This window comes from Nerophis ophidion, linkage group LG14 (assembly GCF_033978795.1).
Source record: "Nerophis ophidion isolate RoL-2023_Sa linkage group LG14, RoL_Noph_v1.0, whole genome shotgun sequence".
Lineage (NCBI taxonomy): Eukaryota > Metazoa > Chordata > Actinopteri > Syngnathiformes > Syngnathidae > Nerophis > Nerophis ophidion.
The window spans coordinates 42748937-42773210 of NC_084624.1; the positions used below are offsets into that span (position 1 = coordinate 42748937).

Genomic DNA, 24274 nt, shown 5'->3' on the forward strand with positions numbered 1-24274 from the left:
ATTTTCTACCGGTTATTCCCTTTTTTGGAGGGCGCTGGCGCCTATCTCAGCTACAATCGAGCGGAAGGCGGCGTACACCCTGGACAAGTCATACATATATATATATATATATATATATATATATATATATATATAAACATATATATATAATGTGTGTGTGTGTATATATAAAAAAAACAAAACCAGTGAAGTTGGCACGTTGTGTATATCGTACATAGAAACAGAATACAATGATGTGCAAATCCTTTTTTTTTTTTTAACTCAGATTCAATTGAATAAACTGCAAAGACAAGCTATTTATTGTTTGAACTGAGAAACTTAATTTTTACTTTGATAATAAGCAACTTAGAAATTAATGGTAGAATCACATTGCAAAAAAGTTGGCACATGGGCGTTTTAACCAATGCTACTGTTACATTCCCTTTCTTTTTAACCCCCCATTCAGCAAAAATGTCGGCACGAATATTGGACATACATTCCTTGCACTCATTGACAGGCACTTCCCCAAAAAACACGTACTCAGGAAGATATTCAACAGGAACACAGCTGCATGATAAATATTAAGCAAACCATTGACACACAACAAAAAGATACTGAGCGCACCCAGACAGGCAGCCGACATCACTAACGACCCCAACTCCACAGGTAACTGCAATGGCAGACAAAAGCTTAACTGCCCACTTAACGGAGACTGTTTGAAAGCATCAGTCGTCTATCAAGCCAACGTCACCCGCAAAGACAACTCAAACACAGAAACATATATCGGGCTCACAGAAAATACCTTCAAAACCCGTTAAAACAATAACAGCATCATTCTGTGGCCCCAACTCAGGAACTCCACGGAGCTGAGCAAGTACATATTTACTCTTAAAGACTATACATTACATGGCAAATTGTCGCATCCAGCTCACCATACAACAGTGCGACTAAAAGATGTAACCTTTGCCTTAAATATATATATTTTTTAATTATATACCACCCCAGCATGTCCACATTAAACAAACGCAACAAACTGGTTTCATTAGGTTGGCACAGAGGCAGGGCACTACTGTGTAACACCTTCAGCATTTGCCACGCCCCCATGTAATGTACCCTATACATATGTGACAACCTCAGACGCTTCAATAAACTCCCCTGAAGAGCAGGGAAACCCGTGAAACAGACCTAAATGGATGAAATAGCCTCCGTGTGTTTTTTCCTAACCTAAGGAATATTCCACTCTACTCGGGTATTGAGCACTGTTTAGCAGATAAACCACAGCAAACTCGGCTATAAGACATTTTGATCACCGGAACAGTGCTGTCAAAACTGGGTGTGATGATGTGAGCTATACGCACGCGGTTGTCTGGAGCAAAGGCAGCATGTCCACGCTCTAAACATATTTTAATGTATCTGAGATATACACACAAATAGCAATCTACAAAATCTAAGATGACACCGGCGGCTTTATACATATACGTATAAACCTACTGTATACCACGGTTTCCCCAACATGTAAACAATTGTGCACGGCACAATTCCACGGCTAGATTACTGCCGCGACAACTTCAAAATAAGTATTTTTTTCAACATGAAAAAATGGTAAATGGGTTTATTCTTGTGTAGCGCTTTTCTACCTTGAAGGTACTCAAAGTGCTTTGACAATATTTCCACATTCACCCATTCATATTCAAACTAGGGCTCGGCGATATTGCCTTTTTTTAATACCGCAATATTTTTAGGCCATATCGCGATATGCATATTTATATTGATATTTTGGCTTAGCCTTGAATGAACACTTGATGCATACAATCACAGCAGTATGATGATTCTATGTGTCTACATTAAAACATTCTTGTTCATACTGCACTAATGTATGCTACTTTTAAACTTTCATGCAGAGAAGGAAATCACAACTAAGTCAATTTACCAAAACTGTATTTATTAAAGTTATTAGCAGGCGACTTTTCAAATGATGCTACATATTAGCAGTAATGCTACTTTTGGTAGCAACGCTTGTGCCCCACACATGACAAATTAAAGTTGTCTATTCGACATATTCCCGCTTGAAGCCGATAGGCCCCGAGCTGTTTTTCTTGGGTTATAATTCTTCCTTCATTTGTTACCAGATTCGCACCTTCTTTCTCCGCAACAATCCGCTAGCATGAGAGCTAACGTTAGCCACGCCGCTACCTCTCCGCTGGGCGAGGGCGTATACGTATAATGTGACAGTAAGTGACATATGAATGTGCGCCTGCTTGTCTGTGAGAGGACACAGGAAAGAGCGGGGAGAGTGTAATGCCCGCAGCTGCGTGAGAACGTCTACTCGAATATAACGATATAGTCATTTTGTATATCGCACAGAGACAAACCCGCGATATATATCGTAAATCGATATATCGCCCAGCCCTAATTCACACACTGATGGCGTGAGTTGCCATGCAAGGCACTAACCATGACCCATCAGGAGCAAGGGTGAAGTGTCTTGCTCAAGGACACAATGGACGTGACTAGGTTGGTAGAAGGTGGGGATCGAACCAAGGACCCTCAGGTTGCTGGCACGGCCACCCTGCCAACCGCGCCATGCCACATTTCCCATATACATGAATGTTAGTGTGAATGATTGTCTATCTGCGCCCAGCAATTGGCCATGCTAATTTGAGTTAGCTTGTCTATGAGCTAGTCCATTGTATGTTAGCATTAAGATAGCAGCATTAGTGTTCAATCTTCATCCTGCATAATTGTATTGTTTTGTTCAGTTAATTCCAAGTTATATTACTAATCTAACGTGATTCCTACATGTGTGTGCACTTCATGCGTATATATAATGTACTTTCTTTCGTGAGGTTAGTTTTAAAGTGCCTTCATTGTGAAAAATATCAACATAAAGTAAATTGCAACATTCAGGGTGGACAGAATAAAGTGTAGCCCATGGTACCTTTTACAGTAAGCAGCAACAATTGAAACCACATTGAACAAAGAGAGCACAGTCCATCCAGCCATCCATTTTCTACCGCTTGTCTACCAAGTCAAATTTGTTGTGTTAAAGCTGATTGAGATTCTGATGATATAAGAAAAAAAAATGCTGATGTAAATATTATTAATGTTATTATTAATAACACTATTTGGTTTTAAATAAAAAAATTTTTTTTAGCTTTTTTAAAGAAAATACAGTTCATCATTACAAATCAAAATTATCATATCATATATATGATGATGTCATATGACCATGCCCCCAGCACCAGTATTTACTGACAATCTATACATACAGTATATACATACATACTAGGGTCGTCCTGATGTCAATAATTTAGTGCCGGTACAACAATGTATATTGATACTTTTCAGAATAAAAGGGAACAACAACAATTTCAATATTGGCTTTATTTTAACAGAAAATCTTACAATACATTAAACATTTGTTTCCTATTGCACTTAAAGGACAATTTTAGAAGGTTAAAATAGAAATTAGAAGGCATTAAACACAATGGGCTTTTCTTGTTGCACAATTTACAATTTTCCATATTACATATAGTCTGTCATAATCAAGTGTTAGGTTAGAATAGAATAAAAAGCTTTATTGACATTATATGATAAATTATTCATGATTTATGGTTGCGAATCCTGGTCCGTGCTCAGAAAACACTTAGAAAAGTAATAGCGTTACACTTCATGGGATTATTGTGCAGACTTTGAAACCAAAATGCCGCGGAATTTATAATACCGTCACATCCCTAATGTTGATAAACATATACTTACAAAATAAAAGTATTGACCTGATCACTCTGGTATGGATCATTTACTGATACTATCCTTGGGACGGCATGGCGCAGTGGTAGAGTGGCCGCACGCAACCCGAGGGTCCCTGGTTCAATTCCCACCTAGTACCAACTTCATCACGTCCCTTGTGTCCTGAGCAAGACACTTCACCCTTGCTCCTGATGGGTGCTGGTTAGCGCAGTGTGTGAATGTGTGTGTGAATGGGTAAATGTGGAAGTAGTGTCAAAGCGCTTTGAGTACCTTGAAGGTAGAAAAGCGCTATACAAGTCCAACCCATTTATCATTTATTTAACGACACAGACAATTAATGGGTTCCTTCAATCCTCCTCTTACATGTCGTGTACTGACTGCGACAATGCAGACACGCCAACAGTTGTTATATTATCTTCTCTCTTGACTCATATTAATCTGTTTATTAATTTCCTCTTAATAACTGCTTACTTTCTGCAGCAACGTGATTCCATCTACATTTCGTAAATTTTACTATGCACTTATTTCTTGGTATTGTTTAAAGATAGCTTAGTAGTTAGCTTGGCTATTAGCATGCCTCCACCTGGTATGCTACTGGTGTGTAACATGTTTAGCCTCGTCCTCCAAAGATAATAATAAAGTTAAAGTACTAATGATTGTCACACACACACTAGGTATGGCGAAATTATTCTCTGCATTTGACCCATCACCCTTGATCACCCCCTGGGAGGTGAGGGGAGCAGTGGGCAGCAGGGGTAGCCGCGCCCGGGGATCATTTTTGGTGATTTAAGCCCCAATTCCAACCCTTAATGCTGAGTGCCATACTGCTGTAATGGAGGGGATTATTATTCGTTTAGGGAGGGACACCACACTCTGTATGGAGAAAGACAATTACAAACACTTGCCGCTTGTCAACCGAAATGTTTGGGAATTAAAGGCATTAATTGGCAACGGTCGATCACATACTTTTTCACAAAAATCGTCCGTTATTTATCAGTGGCCGATCAATCAGCACATACCTCCTAATCATTTAAAAGGCAATTATAATGAGTGAGTAAATAAAAATACTTGAAAACCTAGCTAACATATTTATAATCCGTAGATGCTGAGCGCCAACAGACTTCCGGGAAAATAGGTCACTTGTCCTGATTGTTTTTACTTCATCACAGTAAAAGCAAACATAGTAACTGTAGTATTCTTAAATCATGTATATTTAGCAAATGATTTCACACAGGTTTATGGTAAAGTGCTAATCTGAAAATAGTACATCATAACACGACATAACAACTGCATGTTAATACGCTTCACAACATTTAGTATAAGGTGAGAAGATCTATAGACCCTACAGAAAGGGGTTTCAACCTTTTTTGAGCAGAGCACACTTTTTGTGTTGAAAAAATCCGGACGCACACCAGCAGCAGAAATCATTAACAAATGAAACTCAGCAGCCAATATTGACAGTAAAAAGTTGTTGTCCCAATTGTTGGATATGATTTTAAACCAAAACCAACCATGCATCACTATTCTTCTTGTCTCAAAGTCGGTGTACTGTCCCGACATGTCACATCACGCCGTGACTTATTTTGAGGGTTTTTTTCTGTTTTCCTGTGTTTTAGTTTGTCTTGTTAGTTAGTTAGTTAGTTAGTTAGTCTTGCGCTCCTATTTTGGTAGCTTTTCCCGTTTTGTTGGTGTTTTCCTGTAGCAGTTTCATGTCTTCTTTTGAGCGCTATTCTCTGGTCTGCTTTGTTTTAGCAATCAGGACTAATTTCAGTTGTGTGGATGCTATACGTTTTTGTGGGGACATTGTTGATTGTCATGTCATGTTCGGATGTACTTTGTTGACGCCGTCTTTGATCCACACGCTGTAAGTGTTTGATGTCGTCCAGCATTCTGTTTTTTTTTTTTACTTTGTAGCCAGTTCAGTGTTAGTTTTGTTCTTCAGAGCCTTCTTTAAGCTTTAATGCCTTTTCTTAGGCGCACTCTCCTTTTATTTTTGGTTTAAGCATTAGATACTTTTTTACCTGCATGTTGCCTCCCACTGTTGTCTGCATATTGTGATCACGACAAACCATTGGCGTTCCCCACATCTACAAAGCAATTACCTACCGGCTGCCACCTACTGATATGGAAGAGTATTACACCGTTACCCTGCCGAGCATTAGATGGCACTGACACTCAACAACAGCACTTTATTTTCAGACTATAATTACTGGATTGCAAAAAATATTTTTAACCCGTTTAGGTAAAATTACATAATCTCCCACGGAACACCAGACATGGGTCTACATCATATTCCACAGTGTTTTGAAAAACAGGTTCATGTTGAATATCCCACCTGCAATTTAACTGCAGTGAGTTTTATTGGGACGGCGTGGCGCAGTGGAAGAATGGCCGTGCGCAACCCGAGGGTCCCTGGTTCAATTCCAACCTCGTCATGTCCGTTGTGTCCTGAGCAAGACACTTCACCCTTGCTTCTGATGGGTGCTGGTTAGCGCCTTGCATGGCAGCTCCCTCCATCAGTGTGTGAATGGGTAAATGTGGAAGTAGTGTCAAAGCGCTTTGAGTACCTTGAAGGTAGAAAAGCGCTATACAAGTACAACCCATTTATTTATTTATTTATAATGATAAATGCTATTCTTTGAAATATTTCTGATGTGCAGTTTCATTTTAATTATTGTTGACTACCCAAATGAAGGCCAACACTTTTATGGCATTTAAGACAGCATTTTGTCGTAACTTTTTAATAGTTTAGTTAAATGAAACAAGTGTATATTTGGAACAAATAAAAAGCATGGACAATATGTTCTGTCCTTGCAGCACAGCTGCTAAAACAAATGAATCAAACAATGAAGCTGCCATTAATGTAATGATGCACAGTCAGCACTTTAGCCAGCACTCATCACTTCTAGCATTATTGAGTTTTTTCCTTCTGCTTACCGACAATAAGGCTTCAATACAAATAAACCATATTTCTGATCATGGATGATGAATAGATCATAAACACAAAGACATGTGTTTGTGTATGGCTGGTTCTCCGACTGGGATTAGGAATATCTCTCAAACATATTCCAGCATGACTAACGAGATTCCGCAAAAGGATTACAGTATAAACTCTAATCCATGGGTGTACGTACTTTTTCCACCGAGGACATCTTTCATGTTGTAAACCGGCTAAAACAGCCCATGTACATATGCTAAGAAGTTATTTATATTTCAAGAAAAAAACAGCCTGCATGCCATCTTGGTGTTATTGATGGCAAAGCTCAAATACTGTAATGTTAACAGTAGTACAAACCCCATTTCCATATGAGTTGGGAAATTGTGTTAAATGTAAATATAAACGGAATACAATGATTATTAAATACTTTTCAACCCATATTCAGTTGAATATGCTACAAAGACAACATATTTGATGTTCAAACTGATAAACATTTTTTTTTTCGTGCAAATAATCATTGACATTAGAATGTTATGCCAGCAACACGTGACAAAGAAGTTGGGAAAGGTGGCAATAAATACTGATAAAGTTGAGAAATAATCATCAAACACTTATTTGGAAAATCCCACCGGTGTGCAGGCTAATTGGGAACAGGTGGGTGCCATGATTGGGTATAAAAACAGCTTCCCAAAAAATGCTCAGGCTTTCACAAGAAAGGATGGGGCGAGGTACACCCCTTTGTCCACAACTGCGAGAGTAAATAGTCAAACAGTTTAAAAACAACGTTTATCTAAGTGCAATTGCAAGAAATTTAGGGATTTCAACATCTACGGTCCATAATATCATTAAAAGGTTCAGAGAATCTGGAAAAATCACTCCACGTAAGCGGCAACGCCGGAAACCAACATTGAATGACCGTGACCTTCGATCCCTCAGACGGCACTGCATCAAAAACCGACATCAATCTCTAAAGGATATCACCACATTGGCTCAGGAACACTTCAGAAAACCACTGTCACCAAACACAATTCGTCGTTACATCTGTAAGTGCAAGTTAGACCTCTATTATGCAAAGCGAACGCCATTTATCAACAACATCCAGAAACGCCGCCGGCTTCACTGGGCCCGAGAACATCTAAGATGGACTGATGCAAAGTGGAAAAGTGTTCTGTGGTCTGACAAGTCCACATTTCAATTTTTGGGGGGAAATATTCAACATCGTGTCATCCAGACCAAAGGGGAAGCGAACCATCCAGACTGTTATCGACACAAAGTTCAAAAGCCAGCATCTGTGATGGTATGGGAGTGCATTAGTGCCCAAGACATGGGTAACTTACACATCTTTGCAGGCACCATTAATGCAGAAAGGTACATACAGGTTTCGGAACCACATATGCTGCCATCCAAGCGCCGTCTTTTTCATGGAAGCCCCTGCTTATTTCCGTAAGACAATGCCAAGCCACATTCAGCACGTCTTACAACAGCGTGGCTTCATAAAAAGAGTGCGGCTACTTTCCTGGCCCGCCTGCAGTCCAGACCTGTCTCCCATCGAAAATGTGTGGCGCATTATGAAGCGTAAAATACGACAGCGGAGACCTCGGACTGTTGAACGACTGATGCTCATAATAAAACGAGAATGGGAAAGAATTCCACTTTCAAAGCTTCAACAATTAGTTTCCTCAGTTCCCAAACGTTTATTGAGTGTTGTTAAAAGAAAAGGTGATGAAACACAGTGGTGAACATGCCCTTTCCAAACTACTTTGGCATGTGTTGCAGCCATGAAATTCTGAGTTAATTATTATTTGCAAAAAAAAAAAAATAAAGTTTATCAGTTTGAACATCAAATATGTTGTCTTTGTAGTGCATTCAACTGAATATGAGTTGAAAAGGATTTGCAAATCATTGTATTCCGTTTATATTTACATCTAACACAATTTCTCAACTCATATGGAAATGGGGTTTGTAATTTTCATACTTTTTTTACAATATTTCCACAAATTTTTGCATGTTGTTTTTTTTTTGTTTAGTAGTATTGTTAGAATGTGGCATGGGTCAATTAATGGCAGCCACGCTTCCGTCAGTCTACCCCAGGGCAGCTGTGGCTACTGATGTAGCTTACCACCACCAGGCGTGAATGAATGATGGGTTCCCACTTCACTGGGAGTGCTTTGAGTATCTAACAATAGAAAAGCGCGATATAAATCTAATCCATTATTATTAATTAAAGAAACAAACAGTGGTACCTTGGTTTCAAAACAAAAAATGCTGCAAGCACTTTTAAACGCACATATTCTAATAGAACGTACAAATGACAATTTTGCGTAACAATGCGCCTCACATAAAAGACATTATGCCAAGTAAACTGACCTCAGTTCAGTGACCATTAAAGCATTTTTTTTCTTCTTTGTCTAAATTGACCAAAGAAGGCTCGGCATAAGAGAAGAAGGTAAGAAGCGAAGAAGAAGAATAAAAACAGAAAGTAACATTTAGTAAGAAGGGGGGAGTAGTGGAGCCTATCCCAGTTGCACTCGGGCAGAAGGCGGCGCACACCCTGGACAAATCGCCACATCACCCCTGGGCCAACACAGATAGACAGATAATTTATTTTTACATTATGTTTCTGTTTACTCCTTTATTTTATAGTATACTTTATAACTGAATTACTGTTTCCTGCAAATTATTTTAACGTTAGTATTAAACATATTTGGTTCACTGTTTAAAATTGTTAACCTGGTACATGTTGAGCACGGAGTAGGTGTAGGAGTAAATACATCCCGCTTCTTCCTACACCTTTTCGGACATGTTGAACTGTGCTAGTGTGAACATGTGATGTACTTCAATGTGGAAGAGCCAAACTATCCATCCATCCATTTTCTACCGCTTATTCCCTTTTGGGGTCGCGGGGGGCGCTGGCGCCTATCTCAGCTACAATCGGGCGGAAGGCAGGGTACACCCTGGACAAGTCGCCACCTCATCGCAGGGCCAACACAGATAGACAGACAACATTCACACTCACATTCACACACTAGGGCCAATTTAGTGTTGTCAATCAACCTATTGCAATACAAATATGTCCTACGGTAGGGCTGGAAAATTAATATAATTTTTATTTTGATTTTGATTCTGAATTCTCAGGATCATGAAATTCTAGTAATCAAAAAAAAAAAAAAACATTTATGGGCTGCGCAACATGCATACAAATTTCGGCGTTTGTGAGGGTGAAATGAATGACTGAAAACCGAGCACTGTAGTGTGCAAGGACGAGAGTCCAAGGAGAAGAGTTTTTTGATTGATTGATACTTTTATTAGTAGATTGCACAGTTCAGTACATATTCCGTACAATTGACCACTAAACGGTAACACCCGAATAAGTTTTTCAACTTGTTTAAGTCGGGGTCCACGTTAATCAATTCATGGTAAATGTCAGGTGTCAGTAGATGGATCTAATTGTTTAATGACATCCGCACTTTGTTTTTTCAGTTCATTTTCAGCTTATTTTGAACATAGATCATCACATATTTCCAGTTTTTTCATTTCAGCAAGTCTGAAAAGGTAGTTTTTTTAATAAGCAATGAAGCAGTAATCCGTGGCTTTTTAGTGCAACAACACACAACTCCCGAAATATGTCCGCTGAAAACCCTGTCCAACTGGAACTCTCTAACAAAAACTAAAGTTCCATGGATGAATTATGTAACTCCACTGCAGCACGTCTATTGGAAGTCAGGGATGCCACCATGGTTGCTAGTATGCCTATTAATAATCACTAAAATAAAAAAGTAAGGCGTTTCTGCTCTAACGTCACAGATTTGGCCAATAAAACAAAATCCGCTATTACACAGAATATCAGGCAATTTGACATAAATGTAAGTGAAATGCTGTCATTGAGAGGAAAATAAACATTTGTTTGGGAAAATAATTTATCCGCTCGTTTATCCGACACACTCAACCGCCCCGTCCTGAACCAATAATGTAGAGACGGCTCTTTGAAACAGCAACCAAACAAAGAGGCTTAAACTAGCAAGAACAATCTACACACCAACAACACATCTCAGCTGCTTCTGTTGTTCTGAACGACAATGATGTGATAACAATGTACAAACAGCAGTGGGAACTTGAGATCCTCACTCTTTTATTACAGCCTCAAATTGTCTCCCTACTCAGACTGAGAACAACAGCACAACACACATATTCCCTTCACAATAATAGCGCGGTGCGCCACATCCGGTCTGACAGCGCTAACAAAATAAAAAATACTTTTTAAGTACTTTACACAAGCATAATGTACTTAAACACTTCCTGATACAATTAAAGATGTATTATGTTTTGATGATACTGGCCAAAATCGGCCGAATATGTATTGCACCAATAAATCGATTGCATTGAATTAAAAATATTTTCTTACATTTTACTTGACACAAAAATACACACTCTATGTTGTTAAAATAAGTATAAAAAGTGGAAATTAAAACAAAACAGAAAAAAAATAATATTATTGTATATTTATAATGCTTAATATTATTTTAATTGTGGTTGTTTATTTGTAACTAATTTATATCGCGTTTTAAAACTATCTTTAGAGTTGAAATTTGGTGGTAAAATTAAATAGAAAAAAATCTAATTAATAAATAATTGTGTTATCCATCCATCATCTTCCGCTTATCCGAGGTCGGGTCGCGGGGGCAACAGTCTAAGCAGGGAAACCCAGACTTCCCTCTCCCCAGCCACTTCGTCTAGCTCTTCCCGGGGGATCCCGAGGCGTTCCCAGGCCAGCCGGGAGACATAGTCTTCCCAACGTGTCCTGGGTCTTCCCCGTGGCCTCCTACCGGTTGGACGTGCCCTAAACACCTCCCTAGGGAGGCGTTCGGGTGGCATCCTGACCAGATGCCCGAACCACCTCATCTGGCTCCTCTCGATGTGAAGGAGCAGCGGCTTTACTTTGAGTTCCTCCCGGATGGCAGAGCTTCTCACCCTATCTCTAAGGGAGAGCCCCGCCACACGGCGGAGGAAACTCATTTCGGCCGCTTGTACCCGTGATCTTATCCTTTCGGTCATGACCCAAAGCTCATGACCATAGGTGAGGATGGGAACGTAGATCGACCGGTAAATTGAGAGCTTTGCCTTCCGGCTCAGCTCCTTCTTCACCACAGGAGACCCTGCACCAAGTGGAGGAGTTCAAGTACCTAGGAGTCTTGTGTTATTAATTGTGATAACAATATTAATCAAAATAATTGTGATTATTATTTTTGCCATAATCATCCAACCCTATCCTACGGAGTAAGGAACATTTTTCCAACAAATCAGAAGTATAGTTGAGCTTCTAATAAGAGAGTGTGTCGGACCTTTAGGTTTCACTGCATTTCATTTCAAGCTCAACAGTTCCTGCTGCCCCAATGGAAAGCTTCCCATGACACCAACAAGCTACATGTCTGGATTGATTGACCTGCATCACTAATGCCGCTTACATCAGTCGACATTGTCGCCTGCGAGAGGCCCGCTTTTTGACTTTGAACACAACAGTCGTCAAAGCGGGAAAGAAAACAAATGAATCATGAAGCCGAGAGGCTATCCTACCATGTGGCTGTCATCGGGGTACATGATGCTTGCTGTGTCTTGAAGTCTTGACCATGCAATGAGCCACAGTAACTCTGTCTGACTGACATCCTCTAAAAACAACACACACGCTTATTCCTTTACACTACTCTTACATAAACACAGAGAGAGAGAGACGGAGAGAGAGAGAGAGAGAGAAAGAGAGCGAGTGACGGAGAGAGAGAATGAGAGCAAAACTGCTGACCTGTCCTCGTCTCATGCCATCGTGCACTGACATAACAACATGCATACACACTAACACAAACACACTAAGACGCACGCACAAACACGCATTACACACACACACACACACACACACACACACACACACACAATTTAAACTCTAGTAGGGATTAAGAAGAAAAGCTCTATAAAGTAAAGAACTGTGCGTGTAGCCCCCCTCTACACACACGCATGCACACACACACGCACACGCACACACACACACACGTTTCCCTAGTTTCTTTGTGTTTAATCAAAGAAACCGCGCACAGCAAGGGTTTACGCGGGATGATCCACCATAATCACAACACAGAATATCTATTATTTTGAGCTTTACCGGCTTCTTTAGAAAGGATGCCTTGCTGTTTGTACAAACATGCCTGAAATGGTGCATATTCACATGATGTTTTTATTCTACAGGCCAATACAGTGAGCAGCACCCTGATATTTATATTCGTAATCCATTTTGAAAGGTCTGACAAAGACCGAACCGTACAAAAACAGAATCAATATACGATAGATTAAGTCCTTGTCACGGGTATCTCTGCTTTTAAAGTTATGGTACTACCTTACGCCAAAGTAATGTCTGATCACTGCTTTTTATATTTTGGACCCATTGTCAACAAATTGTTAATAACAAATGCTTTAGAAGCCGTAACAATAATGCTGCTACACCTACGACTCCCACTGGCCTACTGACCTCATTATCAAATATGTAGGCTCTATTGACAGCCTCACTAACAACGCCTAAAAGGCCCCTAAGAGAGGTTCTCCTTCGTTTACGAAAGAAACCAGAGCGCTTAAACCAGGGGTGTCCAAACTTTTTCCACAGAGGGCCGCATACGGAAAATTTTAATTTGTTTTGTAATTTAAGCAAGGCCATTTTAATATTTTTCATTTTCAAACCATAACAAAATATATGGATTCTTTTTTTTTAATCCTTAGTGCTCATGGGGAGCATAGAGGGTCTCAGTCACTAAAATGTTAAAAATAAGTCAAATTATTATTATTATTTCTTATTTAATGCTTACAGTAAATCTCTATATTAACTTGAGGTTGATATAAAGTAAAACAAATGAGGTTGTTTGCCTTTTCTGTCAAAGACAACTGTTTTTTTTTTTTAGTAAAACTGAAATATGCAGTATTTAGATAGATAGATAGATAGATAGATAGATAGATAGATAGATAGATAGATAGATAGCACTTTGTTGATTCCTTCAGGAGAGTTCCTTTATTTAGCAATTAAAGCCCTCAAAGATCAGTAATGCAGGACACCATTGATTTTAATTATTTAATAGTTTTGAGTAATCACAGTGAAAAGTTAAATAAAATCCTAAAAAATATATTTGAGATCCGAAAGGTTCCCCACTCATAAAGTGATACATTTTTATTATTATTATTTTTTTTACTTTTAACACTTAAATTTCAAGATCAACTTCCGATATATCTGTCGATTTTAAGTTTGAACTAATATTGTGTTTGTTTTATGCTCTTTTGTCAAAACGTTGATGTTTTTGTATGGTAACCACACAACATATGCAATATTTTTTCCACATAAAACATTTTAAAGTCATAATTTTTAAGTAATAATTCATTATAACATAGATTTTTTTGTCCTTTTTTTTGAGCAATGGAAAAAAAAGAAAATAAAGACAAAAGGAAAAAAAAACTGCCTGCATGGCAGCTTTGTGTCAACATTGTCACTTTTTCCTCATTAGATTTCACCTCATTACACTTTTTTTTTTTTAAATGTTTTTTAAAATTTTTGCAATACTATCAATTTTGCAATTTTTGCAGAATGTGTGGCGGGCCGGTAAACGATTAGCTGTGGGCCGCAAATGGAAAATGGGCCGCACTTTGGACACCCCTGGCTTAAACAATCATGTAGAAAGTAGAAACGCAAATGGCGTGCGACTAAGCATGGTTTAATAACCTATAAAGACACTCTTATCTTAGCTAAAACTAATTATTACTTTAATGTTATTTGTTTCAATAAAAATGATCCTAAACACTATAGCATCGCTAACCTAACCAGGGTCTTCTCCCAGTAGCTCCACTTGCACGGCTGATGACTTTATGCAATTCGTTACAAAAAAAATAGCTCATTAGAAAGGAGAATAAAGACACCACGTCCCAGCTCCAACTGGTTCCCATTAACATACATGTGTGACGGATATACAAAAACTGGAGCCGAAATTGTGTCACGCCACGGTGAGGGATGTCTTGTCTTGTTTTTTTCTGTCTTGTGAATTGCATGTTTTAGTTTGAAAAGTAACTCTCTTCTCGTTTCAGGTCACTTGCCCTTCCTTTTGTGTCATCAGTCTGACTTCATCCCTGATCCCTGATTGTTTCCACCTGTTCCCCATTACCCTCATGTGTCTTATAAGCCCACGCCTCCCTTAGTTCTGTGTCAGATTGCCTCGTTTGTTCGTGCCTCTCTAGCCTCCTGTCCAAGCCTTGCCTCGTCTCTTGTTTGAATATATTCATCCTGAATTCCCTTGTTTATACTTTAAGTTTTCTTTTTCTCCTCCTCAGCAGAGTGATTTTGGTTATTTAGTTTTGGAGCCGAAGTGGTGATTTTTCAGTTTTTTCTTACAATTCTTCTTTTTCCTACATTTTTTGAGTGACACATTTTGTTAATCTTTTTTAGATAGATACAGCGTAGAAGTTTTCTAGCAATTGTTTCTCCCTCCTTTTGGAGCATTTCTTGTTTGATAAATTTCATAGATTATATCCTGCGCCAAGTTTAATTCGTTATTGTTTTTGTGTTTCCTCCTTTCGAAGTGATTTTCGTTTGTTCCTTTTTGTGGAACCTTTTTTTGCCGACTAGTCACGTTATAGCCTATGTTGATTTGCCCTGACTCTGGAGGTGAAAAGAAATTTTCAAAAGAAAAGCCTGCCGGAATGTTCCCTACTCTGCTTCTAAGTCCCATTTTTGACCAAGCCTGACAAATTGTGGCCACTTTTTGTCTAAAAACGAAACGTACGAAAAGTGGGGTGAACAAAAACCAAGGTACAACAATACTAGATGTAGAACAAAAAAGTGGGAATCTTTGGTCACTTCAGCATTTGATTACGATTCAGTGGCAAGGATTAGATTATAAATCAATTTACTGTTTACATCTTGAATTTACATCTGTTTACTGTTTACATCTTGAATTTACATCTTGAATTATTCACAGTGGCAGAGGGGTTAGTGCGTCTGCCTCACAATACGAAGGTCCTGCAGTCCTGGGTTCAAATCCAGCCTCGGGATCTTTCTGTGTGGAGTATGCATGTTCTCCCCGTGAATGCGTGGGTTCCCTCCGGGTACTCCGGCTTCCTCCCACTTCCAAAGACATGCACCTGGGGATAGGTTGATTGGCAACACTAAATTGGCCCTAGTGTGTGAATGTGAGTGTGAATGTTGTCTGTCTGTGTTGGCCCTGCGATGAGCTGGCGACTTGTCCAGGGTGTACCCCGCCTTCCGCCCGATTGTAGCTGAGATAGGCGCCAGCGCCCCCCGCGATCCCGAAAGGGAATAAGCGGTAGAAAATGGATGGATGGATCTTGAATTGTAACCGACAAGAACCGACATCAAGATTTTAATTAGAGCGATAACAAAATCGGAAGAGGCAGTTTTTTCTCTGCCGTCACAGCATTTGAGTGACAGATATGTATACATTTTGTGAGCCTTTTAAAAGAAACAAATATACTATATGTATATAACAAATATACAAATGTACTCATATTTAGAAATTACTCTGTCATATCCACACCCAGGGCCACACCCACTACAGGTATCTTGGCTGTCTAGACGAAACCCTGTACTTTATTTATCATCATTATTTAGACGTTTGTCCATCGATCCGTGAATCATCCAGATTCTCATCAGGATATATCTTAGAACTGATAATTTTTGCATACTACTCAACACTTGGTTGTTTGTTTGCAACCAGTCAAGCAACTAGAAGCTGAAAAGAAACAAAATAAGAATACCAATATATATTTCTAAATAAGCCTATTGGGGCGGGCTAACATAATTCCTTGGACTGACACACATAGCATAGCAATGCTGATCACCTGACACAAGTACACAATGACAACCTCGTGCACTTCCCCCAGCAATGCTTAGCAATAAACAGCATATGTACGGCCGAGACTACAGAAGCTTGAGTGCATGACAGCAACATCAAAGTATGACTATCCACACATTGAGCGAGCGTGTGACTTTAAAACAGCCACTCAAATGTTTTAATTCCTTCCATAATTTATCATCTGATACAAGACACAGCGTTGCTATATGTCTTCAAATATTTCACCTCATTTTGGGTCAAAAATCGATCAAGCCGTTCAATACAAGCCTCAGAGTAGAACACATCTTTTGAGTCACAGTCATAGCTGAAGCCGACCTGAGGGTCCAGAATCCGGGGGACAACTGCCGGTCCCGACACAGGAACGACAACATAAAACTATGATATAAGTGTTAACAAAAACTATGTAAATATAGGCTCATTTATTATTTCGCAAAGTTTCATTTACATCATTTCAGAGCTTGCATCTTTCCTTTTCATGTCAAGACCTTACTACATGATGAGCTGTTTTTCGCAGCACTTAGTCGCATCAGTAAAAGTAGACTTGGACGGATGGACCAGAGGTTAGAGAAGAGCAGGTAAATTTTTATGAAGAAAAACAAGCGTGTGCATGTGCATGTACTGTAAGTGCATGTTAGAGGCTGAGATTCTTTGAGAACTAAAGCGCCTTCAGGGCTGCTTTATAATGTCAGCAATGAGCAGACATCTTGACAGAGCATTTTTCTTTCCCCCAATAAACGATGGCACACCTGAAAGGAGATGTTTCGACTCCTTAAAGAACAAATAATTTACAACAAACTCTACAAAACAATTCACCACAAATACTGATGTATTCCAGACCAGCCTACTGTGGGGGTGAAGGAGGAGGGCAGACATGTCTAGAGACTCAGGCCATGTCTACACTCAGGCGTTTAATCCCTTAAACGAAAAATTATTTAGCCTAAGCCCCGTTTCAGCAACACTAAACCATCGTCTAAGGTCCCCCTCCTCAGACAAATTTTTACGAAGGTAAGTCAGCCGTGTATTTTCTTGAACTCCGCGGCACTTAGCTTTGCATGGACTCATTGATCATTTACAGAGTTCAGAAAGGAAGTGATGCCAGATAGACCGCGCCCACACAGGAAGTGACGCCAGAAAGTCAGGCTAAAGTGAGTGATTAACATCAGACACGTTGTGTGAATGCTAAAACACTCAACAAAAATATACAGCCTTTTGTTTGTGCTCCCATTTTTCATGAGCCGAAACATTTTCTACGTACACCAAAGGCAGACTTCTCTAAAATGTTGTTGACAAATCTGTGTTACACGGGGTATACACATAAAGACATTTTGAATTTGAAGAGGGTATTTTTCTGTTATGGACCTCACACATAAAAATAAACAATCAGGCATCGAACAGTTTTGATAGTTATTTGTGTAGTGTGCTGCATTAACATCAACACTGCCCACCATACACATAACCGTTCTGTTACAGCACCCATCCAGACTCTTCTCTCGTGGGAACAAATTACAAGCTGGAAGAGGAAGAACCAAAGCAACAGCCAGAAAAACAGACGATATAGAAAAGAGGAATGATGGTTGTTTTCAGACTATTATTTCAACCCATTTAAACCGTTCCACTGTCGAAACATTCCTCCTAGTCAGGACAAAAAACTAAGTTGTTTTAAGAACTTGTTTTAAGACAGAAAAAACCCAAACTAAAAAAAATGAAAAATTGTGGAAAAAATAAGGGAGATGACGTAAACACTGACTATATAATCTAGTACTGGCTCTGATGGCTTTTAGTTTCTTGACTGTTTACTTTTCATAGTTACAATTCACAGAGAGAGGTTCAATACTTGGGCATGGGCGATATGGCCTAAAAATAAAATCCCCCAATTTTTCACAAATAAATTAATTTTCAATTTTTTCCCTCTACTTTTTAAACAAACCATTGAATACAAATGCAGGAAATGATTCAATACAAGTTTTTCTTTAATTCAATGAAAAACTAGTAGTGTGAAATGACACTGCACACACAGCATCTTACTCTTAGCAATCTGATTTGTATACTGTTGTTCTTTTTAGACCTGATATAAATTGTACTTTCTATGAAAAAAAATTCAAATCATTAAATTAAAAGCTTACCTTGGAATGCAATGCTTCTGCTTAAATAGAATACTTTTGTTAACACAAATGTAGCATTGTGTGCAAATAAACAATCTCCAACATTGAGATCAATAAAGTGCAAACTTCTGTCTTCAATAAAATACTTCTGTAAATAAAAATGGAGTATTATACATTGTATCCAAATAAATATTAAAGTAAAACAATGAGAGGACTATAGTTTTAGTAAGTAGAAAAAGTAAATGTGTGCAGAGAAACTGCTTTAGTGATCCCTGTACACATTGTGCCTCTTTCTCATCATACATGGCAACTTCATTCATACCTTGTGTAAATCATTCCACCATAGTAAAGTGATTTTTAACCCGAAGTCTGTTTGTTGTTGCATCTTGTTCGCCTCGTAAAAAGTTGTATTTCCTGCATTCGACTGGAGGCTTTGGTTTCTGATACTGTAATAAGTTAGTTGTGCTGGTGCCTTTTTGAAACAAACTTTAAAATGTGCAGTCATTTGTTCCACGCTTGTTGCCACAAAATCAAAGTACGACAATACTTTTTTTTTCTTTGGAGCAAACGTCTTGCTCTCATTAGCGTTCGCCATGTTTTGCTATGTGAGCCGCTAAAGAAGTAACATGACGGCGCAAGCTACGGAAGCTCCTAAGGAGGAAAAAATATGCCAGAGCAAGACGAGAAAATGTTTTTATTTTACATTTTTTAACCGTCTGCAACAAAAAAATAGAATATATCGATACAATCAATATAATCGCCAGGGCCTACTTTGGATTGTTGGCTCCGACCCGTTTTTGACCCGTTTTGATTGATTGAAACTTTTATTAGTAGATTGCACAGTACAGTGCAAATTCCGTACAATTGACCACCCGAATAAGTTTTTCAACTTGTTTAAGTCAGGGTCCACGTTAATCATGGTAAACGCGACAAACGTTAACGCGACAAATTAACCTTCAACACACCCCAGACCACAGGGGAATCTTATATTATAATCTTATATGACTTTAGATTAGGGATCACTAACTGATGGACCGAGGTCCGAATCCAGGACCCTTAAACCGACCTGGACCTATAGCTAATTAATTATTGATTACGTTTAGGGCTGGGCGATATGGACGAAAAAGTATATCTTGATATGTGTTCACTTATACTCGATATTCGATATATATCTTGATATATTTTCCGGTGAAAGTATACATATAATGATATTAATTTTTGAGCGAGTATCAGTGAAAATTGAACTGAACAGTGAACAGTCACAGGCACTTTTATTAACCCACTTAGTCAAGATGGGAATTAACAGCAAATAAAATAAACTGTTTAAAGTACCACAGAATTACATAACAAATAAAATATAAAAATAATCTTTCTACGCAAAATAAATAACATAGCTGAGCGAATAATAAAACATGTATAAAACTCAGATAAAAAATGTATTTGCAGGCAAGCACTTTTTAATTCCCAGTCCCAATTCTGGTCAGCGCCAAGTAAGTAACTTGACTTAATTGTGCGGCTATGATCTTCCTCACTTCGGCATACATTTTTGGCAGCATTTCACGTGCGAAATATGCACTGTGTGGCAACTCGAGAACAGTTTCGATCTGGGCTTACATGGCAATGTATCCAAACGTAGCCCAGTAGACTCAATGTGGGTTTCCTGGACGTCGTCTACATCGCTAAAAGAAAAATCTAAAGAAGGGAATCCCTCTGCCATCTTCCACTAGTTTTTTTAATATATAAATCGCCCGCTTGAATATTCCCTCTTCTCTTCTATGACTCGCTCCTCGTCATTTGGGATGTATGTTGTGTTTTCCCTTCTTGGTTCCATGACCCGCCCTATCTTGCCTCTGATTGCCTGTCCGTAATGTTTTGCTCTAATGTTAACCAATCGTGACTCATCATAGTAAACAAACAACCGATCATGGATGTTCTTTTACGTCCAAGCACGTCTTGGAAGGAGGAAGGGAGGGGTTTAGTAGCACATGGAGTGTCGAGAGGGGTTGGGAAGCGGGGGAGAACAAGGAACGCAACAAATAAGCAATGTTTGGTCATTTTAACGTGAAATAAATTATATCGATATTACAATATTTTCTTAATTCATATCTTGTTTAAAAATGTATCGATATATCTTACAAGCTCGATATATCGCTCAGCCCTAATTTTGTTTTGAAAAACCACTTATTTTCGACCGGCGCCGCTATTATAGACTTTACGATACTGGTTCAACGGATCAGGAAATACACTGACCAAATTGCATGCAAGTGAAACCATCCCACACAATACTGCTCATCCAATCAAATGTGTGCATTCCAAGCGGTAAACATGGCAACTCGAAATGCAGAGAAGGACCAAAGAGAAGCAAGGTGAGTAAAAGGAAGTTTAAGTGATATCCACTAGAATAAGAAGTGATAGAAAGGGTGGTGAGGACGACAGAGACAAGTGAGAGGTCCAGTGAGAGTGGAGAAAAGGGAAAGCAAGCGACAGGTCGAAACAACAAAGTAACAAATACACATGGTGCGCCATAAAAGGAGGAACGTGGACAGCAATAATAATGCTTTCAACCCAAAATGTATAATGTATGTTAATTAATTTCTTTAAAAGCACAAAACTAATTTGTCTCATGTTCAGAAATGGTGGCTCTATCAAAACAAGGCAATGTGATCGTGACACAAACCACAAAGTTTGTGTTTTTTGGGATGGAGACTTCCTGGACCGTCACGTCAGGAAATGTTTTGTATCTGGACCTAATGGAACATTAGTTGACGACCCCTGCTTAGCTAAATTGTGGCATATGCAGTCTTTGGGGGAAAGGGAGAAAATCGGGACAAAACAGTCCGATTGTCTCTATGGGTATGTATTGCTTTTTTCAGCACTTCTCCTTTCCGAGATCATCCATCCACCTTAAAAGGTGTGGCGTATCAAGATGATGATTAAACAGCATGATGTGCAGTTTTATCACACAGCAGAGGGACAAGCGGTAGAAGAAGGATGGATGGACAAGTCACATAAACCTGCAGGTTGCAGCAAAACATGTTTGCCTACTTCGGCCTTTTAATTGCTGTTTACATGGTATTTCACATCCTATACTACATTTCTAAGGAAGGAAGGAAGTCTATTGTGACTAGAGTGCAATGGTTCCCAGATAAAATTTAAATGGTAATAAAAATGCACATCTACCTTGAAATGACCTTTCCTGTGTGGGACGCTAAGATTAGAAGACTAGTGTTTACACAGGGGAGTGAAACAATCTTTTGTGCATTATTGTAATTTTGTGAAGTCAAACCAGGTCAACTTCTAAACGCTGGCTTTAAAAGTAAACGTATGAAGTTGTTAAAAGTTTACCTGCAGTTGTTCAGTAGAACTGCTGCTGAGTTCTTCTCCAGACTCCGAGTCATTGGTACGGCGTTCCTCTCCCGCCGAGTCGCAGTGAGGGCTGTCCACGTCCAGCGGGGCTCGGACCAGGTCTGGAGATCTGGCGCGGGTCCGGGGTGGAGTGTTACCACCCTGGATAAGTGAATGGCCACCAGGCTGGACAAGGATTCCCGCTAGGGCTCGTTCGGGCGCTGTGGTGGTGCTTGGGGCTTGCTGGTGGTGGTTACTGCCCCGCCGCTGGATGGGTGGGGTGGATGGCATGAACGAGACAGAATTAGTAGAAGGTGAGCGTCCAGGTTTGGAATGAGTAGAAGGTGAGCGTCCAGGGTTGGAATGAGTAGAAGGTGAGCGTCCAGGTTTGGAATGAGTAGACGGTGAGCGTCCAGGGTTGGAATGAGTAGACTGTGAGCGTCCAGGGTTGGAATGAGTAGAAGGTAACCACGCAGGGCTGGTCTCTGGCATGTTCAGGTTCTCTGTGGAGGAGTTTTGGATATCCAGATCCAAGTTGGCTGGTTTGACCCTGACAGTGCTCTGAGGGAGGGTGTTGCCGGTGGAAACGGGGTGATGTGGGCGCTGTTTGGGAGGAGGCATGAGGGCCTTGCGGGCCTCCCTAACATATTGAGCGGGTACATAAATTGCTTTAGTCCCCTCCTCTCTACGCACTTTCCACCAGTCTTCATTGGTCTTCTCCACTAGCATGAAGCATTCGCCCTGGTGGATGGAGATAATGCGATCCTTGGACTTGTACTCATAGTCGTACTCCACCTCGATGTACACCTGGCCTGGGGCGATGGGCAGCTCGGCCATGACGCCTCTTGCCGTCCACCAGCTAGTTAATTAGCACTGGAGGAGGACCTTTGTTGGCATTGCCTCCACAGTGAAGCTAACGAGAGACAAACAAAGCAACAATGTGTTATATAAGCTCAAGAATAATATAAAAACGATGATTAATATGGTAGTTAATATGGACATTTATGCAACATAGAAAAGTTGCACACGTGTCTGTCCTGGCTACTCAGTACAACATAGCCAAAGTGTTTTGTCTTAAAGTGAAGTAATGAAGGTTAACTCTTTACACATACAACTGACAGTTGAGACAGTTTAAAAAAGTGACTTAAAACATTGCCTGTAGAGTTAATAACGGTCCTATGATTGCTAGCTCTACCCTGGAGCTGATTATTGCTATTTACATTATTGCCTATGAAAATAAAAAGTACAGATGTCCGATAACATCGGACTGCCGATATCATCTGCCGATAAATGCTTTAAAATGTAATATTGGAAATTATCGGTATCGGTTTCAAAAAATTGAATTTATGACTTTTTAAGATGCTGCTGTACGGAGTTGTACACGGACGTAGGGAGAAGTACAGAGCGCCAATAAACCTTAACGGCACTGCCTTTGCGTGCCGGCCAAATCACATAATATATACGGCTTTTCACACACACAAGTGAATGCAAGGCATACTTGGTCAACAGCCAAACATGTCACACTGAGGGTGGCCGTATAAACAACTTTAACACTGTTACAAATATTCGCCACGCTGTGAACCCACACCAAACAAGAATGACAAACACATGTCGGGAGAACATCCGCACTGTAACAACATAAACACAACAGAACTAATACCCAGACACCCTTGCAGCACCAACCCGCTAACCCCCCCCCCCCACACACACACACCTCAACCCAACCCCCCCCCCCACCAACCCTGTCCACCTCAACCACAACCTCCTCATGGTCTCTCAGGGTGAGTATGTCCCAAATTCCAAGCTGCTGTTTTGAGGCACGTTAAAAAAAAAAAATGCACTTTGTGACTTCAATAATGAATATGGCAGTGCCATGTTGGTATTTTTTTGCATAACATGAGTTGATTTAATTTGGAAAACCTTGTTACATTGTTAAATGCATCCATCGGCGCATCACAACAAAATTAGGCATAATAATGTGTTAATTTCACGACTGCATATATCGGTATCGGTTGATATCGGAATCGCTAATTAAGAGTTGGACAATAACGGAATATCGGACATCTCTAATAAAAACGTATTTAAAGATCAAGCAGCATCCAATGGAGCTCCCACTGTACGACGTGGTCATGTTGTTAAGTCATCAGAATGTTTCTTCCTCTGTTTTACACAACAACAACAATAATAATAATACACGTTATAAACACAAAGAGCCACTGTTTACAAAGCCTAATACGGCCATAACCCAATAAGAGGAAGCCAATGAGGAGGCA

General features: G+C 39.6%; 1 protein-coding gene across 4 annotated transcripts in view; it reads right to left on the reverse strand.

Moving 5' to 3' along the window:
* Positions 1-24274, reverse strand: part of LOC133568699 (rho GTPase-activating protein 12-like) — an 85465-nt gene that overhangs the window by 56249 nt on the left and 4942 nt on the right. For all 4 annotated transcript variants that reach the window (XM_061920792.1, XM_061920791.1, XM_061920794.1 and 1 more), the window contains exon 2: positions 22002-22914. In XM_061920792.1, coding sequence (XP_061776776.1) covers positions 22002-22838 — 837 coding nt within the window. In that variant the 5' untranslated portion in view covers positions 22839-22914. The remainder of the gene's footprint in view (positions 1-22001; positions 22915-24274) is intronic.